The sequence below is a fragment of the Centruroides sculpturatus genome, unplaced genomic scaffold (assembly GCF_000671375.1).
Source record: "Centruroides sculpturatus isolate CEXI.00-Female unplaced genomic scaffold, Cexi_2.0 scaffold1093, whole genome shotgun sequence".
Lineage (NCBI taxonomy): Eukaryota > Metazoa > Arthropoda > Arachnida > Scorpiones > Buthidae > Centruroides > Centruroides sculpturatus.
Window position 1 is genome coordinate 39,507 of NW_019385281.1, and position 11,275 is coordinate 50,781.

General features: G+C 33.4%; 2 protein-coding genes across 2 annotated transcripts; one reads left to right on the top strand and one right to left on the bottom strand.

The window, feature by feature from the left end:
- Nucleotides 1-60: 60 nt before the first annotated feature.
- Nucleotides 61-1,634, bottom strand: LOC111637128. Its single transcript, XM_023382545.1, has 2 exons — nt 189-1,634; nt 61-69 (listed from the first exon to the last, which is right to left on the bottom strand). The coding sequence occupies exons 1-2, from the start codon at nt 1,632-1,634 to the stop codon at nt 61-63; spliced, it is 1,455 nt and encodes a 484-aa protein (XP_023238313.1).
- Nucleotides 1,635-2,220: 586 nt separating this feature from the next.
- LOC111637129 lies at nt 2,221-2,773 on the top strand. Its single transcript, XM_023382546.1, has 2 exons — nt 2,221-2,439; nt 2,512-2,773. The coding sequence occupies exons 1-2, from the start codon at nt 2,255-2,257 to the stop codon at nt 2,771-2,773; spliced, it is 447 nt and encodes a 148-aa protein (XP_023238314.1). The 5' UTR covers nt 2,221-2,254.
- Nucleotides 2,774-11,275: the final 8,502 nt, after the last annotated feature.

Here is an 11,275-nt window from a genome sequence, read left to right on the forward strand (position 1 = left end):
TAATAATTTGTGTGTTTTAACTTTTCTTTTACAAGGAACTTCCACGCCGAAGGTAAACTATCAGCATCCCTTGCATTAATACAGCCGTCTCTTAATTTACTCTTATAAATTTCAATTTTTTCATGTTGCAACGCCAAAGATGGGGACCGCAACGTCTTTAGAATAGATGCTTCATTCCATTTCACTACAGACGCCTCCGCTTGTGCCATATTTGACAAAATCGTGGTGCAATGTCCTTTACTAATGTCATATCTGTGTTCTTTAAGCCTAATAGCCAAATTTCGTCTAGTAACCCCAATATAGTCCTTCATAATTCCTAGCTGTTGGTTTTCAAAAGGAATTTTATACACGCCCGCTGTTTCTTCTTTCTTAAGCCTGTCTTTGTCGTTTCTAAGTATACTGTATAAGTTAGGACCTCTTTTGTAAACAATTTTGGATCGTTTTTTATCTGAAATTTGCTTCATGATGTCCTTGATGTTTTTATTATACGTAAATTTTGTGATTTTAAATTGATCTGTTCCAGTTCTTCGTTTCTTTCCTCTTTCATAACTTTTTACTAGCCCTTCAATTGTACTTCTGCAGAAACCCAAATTTGTAGCTACTTCTTTAATTCTGTCTATCTCCTTATTCCTATCCAATCTATTGGAGCAATGAGTAAACGCTCTCCTAATTAGTGCTCGAAATGCTGACATTTTGTATTCATGCGGGTCATTCGAATTAGCTGGTATGTAAAGAGGATTGTGCGTAGGTTTTATGTAAATGCTCGTTGTTATGCCATCTCCTTTTAATTGTATATCTATATCTAGAAAATGTATTCTTTCGTGACTTTTCTGCTCTAGTTTTAGTTTCAAACCATCCTTGTTGGTGTTGTTAATAACCTGTATAAACTCGTGTACTCTTTCGCCGTTTCTCCATATAATGCACACATCGTCCACATATCTTTTGTAGAATACAATATCTTTTTTGAAGCTATTAACAACTTGTTTTTCTAAGTTGCGTAAAACCAGTTCGCATAACAACCCTGACATTGGGCTTCCTATCGGTACGCCTTTTTTCTGTCTGTATACTTGCTTGTCATAGCTGAAGAAGGACTCATAACATATCAAATTGGCTAATTCTTTTAAATCATTCTCAAATGCACCAATTTCTGGTTTTATGCGGAGCATAAATTCGATTAAAGCTTCGTAACATGATTCTATCCTTATCGACGGATACAGGCTTTCAAAATCCATAACGGACCCAACTTCTTCATCCATTAAACTTAACTCTTGCAACTCCTTAACGACAATGGTCGGGTTATTCGCAACAAGATCACTGTTCAATAATTGATCCGAAATGAATCTATGTAAACGTTTTTCCAAAATGTACGTGGGCCCTCTGCATTTCTCCACCACTGGTCTGACCTCTTTGCCTTCCTTATGTATTTTTGCAAAAGCAAATATTCTTGGAATTGCTGGGTTTGGGTTATGCGATCGTTTAAGAAAAGTTAATGCGGAACTTAATGGTGCTCGTTCAAGTTTTTTTACTCTTCTGTCTACGCTTGTGACAATGCTTTTATTAACTCGCTCACATTCTGTTCTTCTAACGTATTCTTCCAAAGCTCTGTTATAGCTTTTTCTTTCCATTATAACCATATGCTTACTCTTGTCCGCTCGTGTTAGGACCAACTCATTGTCNAGTTTCTTTTACTTATGTTTCAATGATTTCAAAATTTTCTGAAGTAAAATTGTCAGTGTTTAGAATATATTTTAACTTTCAAAAATAAGCTTTTATAATATTTTTAATACCATAAGATAACGTTTATTGTTTCTTATCATACATACTTAATTAATCATAATACCAGATGATCAAACAAACTTAGAACTTACAAAAAGTAGCATGAGGAGTTAAGTAATGCTGTAAATTTTGATTCAATGCTGTATGCAAGCAGTACTTGTTGCAATGCCAGCTTGTGGTATTGCCAAGTTTGACTTGTTGTACCACCAAAGTTATTGTTACTTCTTGTAATTTCTATTCTTATTTGATCATCTTGTATAAATGTACACTACAGAATTAAAGAATTTTTGACATCACTGCTAATTTACAGTGAATTAAAGAAAATTGTTTTATTTTGATTTAGACACAGACCATCTAAAATTTATAATAAATACATCTATTTATTTTATGTGAATAAATAAGCGTTATATAAATGTTTTTACCATTAATAAATTAATTTTGATTACAGCTTAGAATACAAGACTCTATTGACAGTGGCATGGGCACCTCGTCTACGCTTTCGACAAAAATTAGTGGATATTCTAAGCTTCAGTCAACGAATTTAATTCGCGTTCCTAGTCTAGACACTCTTAATTCTTGCGATTTTAGTTCTGATGACCATGTTGGTAGAAGAGATTATGGGAATCGTCATCCTCCGTCACCTCCAGTGCGACTTAAATCGAGGTATCTATATTAGATTTAAGCATTGTTTGGTATTGTTTGTTTTATAATAAAGCTAATACTTTTAAATTTCAGTCCGCACGAAGTGTCTTCTAACTATAGCAATGCTATCTGTCAATTAAAAAACAGATTTTCTCCACTTCCATCTATAAATGATATTTATAAATCTCACGGCAACGAAGAGTTAAAAGAAATACAGTACGGGCAACCATCAAGTAACGAAGCCAATCGTTTTGAAGAGAGATGCACAGAAAATCTTGTAGATGAGCATTTTCTGGATGGGCCTGCAAGAGAAATGTTCAATGGAGAACTGGATGCAAAATTATGTAATGGGTAGGTACTACCAGTTATTATAATATAAATACAGTAGAGCGTCGATTTTCCGAAAGTCAATCATCCGAAACGTCAATCATCCGAAAGAATTCCAGTCGGCAAATTTAAATTTTCGCCAGTGCTGTGGCGCTTCAATCTTTGGCTATGTCTTGGGCTACTCAAATATTTTACGTTTTGATACTAAATTAACATCTGAAGTATAATTTTTTATTGTTTTTATATTTTTCAATATATTTATTTTGTTTGTACAAAATAAAAAAATAATTTTTAACGATACAATAGTCTTTGTTAGGCTTAACATCGACAAAAATTCAACGCGAAGCGACACGCAACGGAGAAAAATTTTGACATCGGATACGTTAAACTATTTTTTGTACGTAAATCAGTTATCCGAAATATTAGTTATCCAGACAACCCCAGTCCCCAATTGATTCGGAAAATCGACGTTCTACTGTATAACTATATGATTATGTAAATCAATATTATCTATATTTATGTCAGATTTCTTTTGATGTAAGCAAAGTGTTTTCAATTGTAAGCTTGCAATTTCTCATTCTGATATACAAATGATCTAATTTAAGAAAACAAACAGTAAGATTTTATCTCAGTTTCTCCTACAACATTAGCTTCTTTTGATTTATTTTGTTTGTGTACAGATGATTCACATTTCTGGTAGTGTGTCGACAATGCCAGGCAGAGATAAAATCTATAACAACAAATCCAATAACCTGATTATTAATTAATACGAAATGATCGGCCAGATTATTAAACTACTCTTAATATAGCCTGACAAATCTGGCAGTTTGTTGGCATTAAGAGAGAAAATCTTGCCATTAAAACAAGCAGAAATTCAAAAAATTATTCGCATAAATTTACAAAATGTGCATTTAAGCAGAAATAAAACTTTCAGTTTAGCCACTGTTTTTAAAATATTTTCAAAAATTTTGAATTAAAACTTTGTATAATTATAAACTTAAGCCAGAAATGAAATTAATATTGGTCTGACAATGAGAAGCTGTTTTTAGATCTTAAATTTGGCTAAAGTCTTGCTATTATTTAAGACAGTCGTTGTCAAAGTTATCAGTCTGCAGATCACTTAAACTGAGTTACAGATGAACCATAGACCATATATGTCCTGGTTTGTTTTATCTTGTAACTATCATTTTAGACAGAGATTGTAGGACAAAATATTTTGTCTATCCATTAATGTAATGCAAGCAATAAGATTTACATGGGAAAATGTTTTCTCTGGCTAAATGGCATAGATTGCATTTCAGAAAATGGAGTAGGTCGGCAGGAGTAATTTTGCAGACTATCTGGTGCACCTCGTGAACTGCTAGTAATCCAAGGATGACACATAAACCATTGATTTAAGTCATATTGAAATGTAATCAAATAATTTATAAAAAAATGTAACGAGCACCCATTTGAGAGAAATGGCAGTTCAAGAAAATATTTCAATCGAATGCGACACGTTTTAATTCAAAATTTCCTTAACAGTGAATCTCAGCACTAGTCCTAGAGAGAACAAATTCTGAATGTTCATCAATGAATTTGTAATGAGGTATTGCTGTTTGAAGCACTGTTTTAACTTATATGTATGTTTCTTATTGATATACTAAAGCAGATATGAATTATTTAGATCTGATAAGTAGATTTTGTGAAGAATATAGGTTACCATCAAATAATTACTTTGAAAATTATTTATAAAAATTGAATTTGTATCCATTACTAATAAAATTGAAATAAAAACAGTATTTGTATTTTTCTAACTCAAATGTGCCTAATGAAACCTGTAAAATAAAGCAGTTGCATGCATCAAGACAATGATGTAAATAACAAGCTTGTAAAGCAGGGGTGTCCAACCTTTTTGTTTCTCTGGGCCGCATTGGAAGAAGTCATGGAGTTTTGGGCCACAAGTATATATAATATATACTTGTGGTTCAATATACAAGTATATTTAAGGATTAACATGTCTAGATTATAATAATAAGTATTAAAACTTTATCACGAAATAGGATATTTTAAAAAATTACTTCTACAGTCACTTTCAATTTTTACTTAGAAATAGATAAATTCATTTATTTGATAAAATCTAAATATTTGCTTTATTTGAGTCTCTGATTAATAAAAAGCGACGAAACACCATTTTAAAGTGCATTTTTATTCGACTAATATATTTATAAATGATATGTAGCCCCAAAAGTAGCCAAAGCGCCAAATGATATTTTTTTACGTTAAACTAAAAAAGTAGCCACATTGGCGCAATGTAGCCAAATCTTGCAACGCTGGAAGGAATACTAAATAAAGATGGAGTTTTGACTCAAAGGATTATAGANTTTTTATATCGCCTTATTTTATTATTTATATTAATATGGCTTTAATTTATTTATTATAGTTATTTTGTGTATTGATTGGTTAATTTATTTTACGTTATAATTTTCAATTTATAAGGTTCGAAAGTTCCATTTAACAGAATTTTCAAAAGGTGTTCGACAGCAAATTCACCTGATGATGGCCTATTACATTAGGCTGAAAACGTTTGTGTTTTAATAAATATATCTCAGCGTTATAAGGTGTTCGGCATTTAGAATACCAATTATTATTAAAATGGATAGTTTTGGTGTCTATGTTTACTAGGACTGTTTGCTTATTTTAGTATGTAGTTTATATGTGCAAATTTTCTGATTCGCTCTGTATTCACATACATTAGAGATGATCCTACATTGGAGGAAAGATGACTGATAGATTCTATGTTATGATAAGTAAGGAATAATACATATATACTTATACAAAATGCTGTAGTAAAGATTTTAAAGCATTAGCCAAAGAAAATGTGTAATCAATTTTTCAATTTTGTGTGTAAGTATGAATTGTCTTAGCTCTGTATATGTTGGAACTATCTCCATATCATTTTATGTATAAAATATACATAAACAAAATTAAGCACAAATTAGCTATTCAAAATAAAAATTTAGTTATCTATATGGCTCGATTGCTTTTGAACAAGTCGCCAGCATCTTTTATTCCATTATTTTGAGGTACGACATCAAACTCAAAATCTCAGAATTTATGTATAATTAATCCTGGTATTTTGGAGTTGACATTTTGATCCAGATTCCAGAACTGCAGTTTCTAGTTGGCAGTAAGAGGACAAAATTCATGTCCATTATGGCATGGAGCAGATCTGTTACGGGGTTGTTGGATGATGAGGTTTGGTGTTTGGGTCAACTTTTCCACGAAAATCTGAGAATTTAGACCGATTTTTGAATCTGGGTCCTTAGGCTTTGTTCGTTCAACTGAATGGAAACATTAGATCAATAATTTGTAGTATATATCAAGGGTGGTCAAACCTTGTTACAATAGAGCCATATACCACATATCAGAAATACACGAGAGCCACATCCTATATTGGAATGTTGTTTTATATATAACCCACATACTGTGTGTATAGATATTGTCGCATAGATGAACAGCAACCAGTCGTTAGGAACACAAAGGGGTGTTTATTCACTCAGAGAATGTACAATCACTGCAGCTTGCAGTGCTAGAGAATAATTGTCCTCTACCTGAGAGCTCGCAATTATATACCGTGCAGACATGGTTGAAATATGTAAATGATAACAAATTAACATGTGTTCTCAGACTAGGAGAACATACACGACAAAAGAAAAACCACATCAACAAGGTGTGAACTGGAACCCTTCCATTTGATAGGCGAAGACAGTAACCCCTGCACCATGAATGACACGGTGGGAAAAGTGTGCCGCTGCAATATTAGGCAGAGAGATAGGGATATACCGGTCCAGAAGAGCCTCGGTTTGGCCACCATGGATGTATACAAATATAAAAGAAGTAAAATCTCAACAAAAATAAATTTGTTAAAAATTAAATGATAAAATATTACTTCTATCAATAGAAGAAAATGTAGTGTTTGGATTGATGGAATGATTTCAACAATTCAATAATTACTATGCCAACAACAGTAACATAATATTATACAAAGTAGGGGCAGAAAATAGAGTTCACTGATTCACACTATCTATTTATCTTGACTCCTACTGTAAACGAACCACAGTGTGCTTCTCCCTCTGAGGAAATCCAAACATTCCTCAATAAGCATATCGTTGCTTTATGGTTTACTCTGAAAATTTACGTGCACTTATCCTGTACTTGCAAAATGGAGTTTTCCTAAAGAAATGTCAAAAATGGCTCCAGTTAGTGAGGAATGTTTGGGTTTCCTAGTGAGAAAATCACCCTGTAGAACACACCTCTTCTGCTGAAATATGATCTGTCAAATAAAACCATTTTACAACCATTTTTCTGCATAAAAGTTGTTGCAATAATTATCAAATTGTAGTAATTTCAAGTTTATTTTTTTTTAAATCGGTCACTTAGGCATGTATTTGTAGATATAGAAGCATTAAGAATAAGTATGCTCGTTGCCATAAAAATTAGTATACCAAGGAGTTGTTGTTAGAATAGAACAAAATTGTACATGTATAAGTGTAATGGTGATATAAGTAAGTGATTACAAAATGAAAGCAAAATGATCACTTACTGCAAGAAAAACAACAAATGAGAAGAGGTTCTAGTACCCTGTTGGGCTACCTCTAGCACAAATGCACAATGTGATACGGGCAGACATGGAGGCATATGGGTGCCGTATGGTGTCCTGCGGCATCTTGGTTCACAGTTGCTTCAAAGTGGTTTTCTAGTTTGGCCAAACTTCTAGTCTAGGGTGGCAATGGCCCATGTGCCAAAAGTGGCATATAAGCAGAAATCATCTGTCATATAAGGTATCATATGATTTTGATTTATCACTTGATCTTTTTTTATATTGCTTTTTTACATTTATTCTGATTAGTGTATTAATTTCATTTATTTAGACTTTGAATAATGATATTTAAACTTTGACATGCATAAACATCTTTAACCTTTGCTTGACTGACTTCCAGTTAATGTGTATTTTGTGAGTTGACCAAAGTATATCTATTTCTAGTTGAAATATTTTCCAATAAATTTTATTAGAAAATTTAAAAGAAAAAAATATATATTATCATAGAACTGAAATTTACAACTTGAAAATTTGTGACTTTTTGTCAGATTTAACATTCTCCTGTTACATTATTTGTTTCTGGCACTAAGCCGGAACGATGTGGAATATTGTTTTGTACGACTTCGTATAACATTTATGCATGTATGTTGTTTTGTTTTGAAATTATCACACATTATATCAAATGTTTGGAATCAAAACTTTTATTCTGCTATCAACTAATATATTTTTTTCACATGATATCGAACAAAAATCAAAATTTTTATAAACATATGATTATCAGTAGTAATACATGTAACAATCGCCAGTATTTTGAATTAAAATTTAAAAAAATAAAAAATACAGTGGATGATCGGTTAACGAACATAATCCATTCCAAGACTTTGTTCGCTATCCGAATTGTTTGTTAACCGATTAGCTATTTATCATAGGTTTTAATGGGAATTTAATTAATTCGTTCTGGAGACCCCCAAAAATAAAACATATATACTTTCTTACTATGTTTGTTTATATGTAATAATAAAAATACATACATACAGTCTTGCGTTTTTATTAGTCATGTTTTTTCCATTTGAAAGGGTTAAAGAATCTGTCTAATGTTGATTGCTTTTCTCTTTTCTTCAGGATTTTTCGTAAGTAATTAATAGCATTTCAATTGTAGAAATCCCCAAGCTTCAATCTGGTTTCGATGCCATTTTAAGACCATTGTTCTGACATCCTCCCACTTCTTCAAAGGATCTTTAATAATAGATATCGGCATTAATCTTCTTTTTCAGAAGAAAATATAACTTGTCAAGTTTCTTGTTCTTCATTCAAGGGTTCTTGGCGTTCTTCTGTCGTCAGATCCGTTTCAAGTTCCATTATGAACTCTTCGATGTTCTTTATTTCTCAGATGTGATTTTTGTTACTCCTTTAGCTGCTTGAGTCTTTTTGATTATACAGTATTTTTCTTAAATAAGATTGAACTGCAGCCTACTGTAGACCTGTTCAAGCCATACTGCCTAGCAACATTAGTCATCTTCTGCCCACTCTCTACCTTTGCTTATACTCTCACCTTTTGAAAAGAAAAAACAGACACAAAACTTAACAAGTGCCTATCCGACAGTCTCGCAAATACATAAAAGAATTGTTTTGTCAGAAAAATAAAAGGCTGGAATTACAAGGAAGAGTTTCAAAGTTCGGAGGAATACTATCCGATTGGTATATACCGGCTTGAGCATCGATGTTGATGTCTCCCACACTCCGAAAAGTTTCAAATTGTTTCCCAAAGATAAGGGAAGACCAATCGGTATTCATTATTTTATGTCGCTTTTTCTTGTGTTTGTTTTGTGGGGTATTCGTTATCCGATCATGTGTTCGTTGTCCGATCATAAAAATCTTTTGCGAAAGTGTTTGTTATCCGATCTGTTCATTAATCGATCACCCACTGTATATAAAATGTCACAACTGAAAATTACAACTTGAATATTTATGATATGTTGACTTATTATAGCATGAATGAAACTTATTATAGTATTATTATTGCATGAATATGCTAAAAATAAAAAAAAGATAAAAAAATAAAGTAGGGGAAAAAGCATTCACTAACAGTTTGTAGGTCAACAAAACACCACCTGACAAAAATATGTGAAACAAAGGATGGACAATAAGATGCAGTGAAGTGCTGACATCTGTGGTATAAATATTATAATGAATTGGATTTTTACCAGGTTAACAACAAATCAGTACCCTAGTGGTTTCGTGTGACCTTGGGGTACACAGATTGTTACCCCCATCAACAAAAGGCTAAAGCTAAGTATGCTTACTATATGGCACATGGGCTCAAAAAGATTTGCCACCCCTGTCCTAGATTGTCCAGCTTGGCTTCTCAGGCAATCCCAGACATGTTTGATTGGTGAGAAATCTGGACCAGGCAGGCCAGAGAAGTGTGGCAATATGACAGAGGCAGTCCCCTGACACCCTTGTTGTTTGTAGTTGAGCATTGTCCCATTGGAAAATTGATCTTGGAAACCCTTCAATGAGAGGCAACATGTGTGAGCTGTCTTAATCCCTTGTATCACTACTACAGGTGACCAGCTGTTGTATATGATGGCATCCCAGACCATCACACCAGCTATAGGGGAGGTGTACCACTCCAAAGTGTAGGCGGGATTAAGGCATTCACCATGGGACCTTCAGACATGAACGTGTTCGTTGTTGGTACCTAAACTGAATCTGGATTCATTGCCAAAGACAACCTGGTTCCAATTGTTGAGAGTGACACCACTCCAAATGGAGGTGATGGTGGGTGGTGTCAATGGCAGCGCACATAATGGCCACAATGATAGGCTTACCAGACGTCCCGTTTTGACCGGGATTGTCCCAGTTTGACTATGTTGTCCCAGCGTCCCGGCCAGTTTGTCATTTTGTCCCGGTTATTTGGTAAAATTTTAAAGTGCCGAATATACAAGAAGTAAAAATAGTGCAGCCTCGAGTAAAATGGCGATTTGGCACTTTACCCCTCTGTTACACTCACTGTTGTCAATCTAAATATTTCGTATCTAGATCGTACTTTTAATGTTGTCTATATGTTTTCCTCAAAAATTTATAGCATATGGCCTAATGAATTTAGATGTTTTATTTTGTCATTCAGATATTTTTTCACAGAATTTATAATAGCACGTAGTCAATGACATCTAGATATTTTTATTTCATTTTTTTTTTTAGATATTTTGTTTCAATTAGAGTTGGCAAGACTGAAACTTACACTGGCCACGTCATTGCTGTGCATGTCATCTCTTAGTCGAGTTCAAATTGCTGATCGGCATTTGCAATTATTTCGTACAGTATCTGCGCATTCTTTTATTCAGCGTTTGCAGCCCTTTTAGCGCATGTGTTCAATTATTAAGCCTACTGTCAGCGCGCTTAAGGTGCTCTTTCAGCGCACTAGCAGCACCTCTCGATTACGCTAAAAATAGTGCTTACAAGATGGAAGCATCCATGAGAAAGTATCTTTTTCGACTACCAAATAATAATCAGTTTTTTGCTCTTTTAAATAAGCAGATTTTTAATCGTGACATACGAAAATGGCTTTTAAAGATTTCATTCGAATACTGTGGTACGATATTGTGAACGTAACCAACGATTTTTGCACGCTTTCTTCGTTGTTGGGAATCAGTCATAGCCAATGCCATTAATAAATCATCATTTCCTTGTTTTCTTATAAATAACATCGAACTTAATGGCCTTTCTTCTAATATGCGCGTAAATATAGAAGAAAGAAAAACATTGTTTATATCAGCCATTTTGAGATAGCTCTTTCTCCGGCAAAAGTGTTTTCAACCGTCAACAGCGAAAACGTCATTTCCGGCAGCAACTGCTCAGCGCACTGCTGAATGAAAGAATGCGCGGTATATTAAATTCATTTAATCTCTAAAATGCCAAAAAGAAACCATGTGTTTATTGATGATT

What these genes read in the sequence shown, in the direction of transcription:
- LOC111637128 (XM_023382545.1), bottom strand. Translation starts at nt 1,634, where the DNA reads ATGGTTATAATGGAAAGAAAAAGCTATAACAGAGCTTTGGAAGAATAC.
- LOC111637129 (XM_023382546.1), top strand. Translation starts at nt 2,255, where the DNA reads ATGGGCACCTCGTCTACGCTTTCGACAAAAATTAGTGGATATTCTAAG. An exon ending in CCAGTGCGACTTAAATCGAG is followed by an intron (nt 2,440 to 2,511) that starts GTATCTATATTA and finishes TTTAAATTTCAG; the next exon opens with TCCGCACGAAGTGTCTTCTA.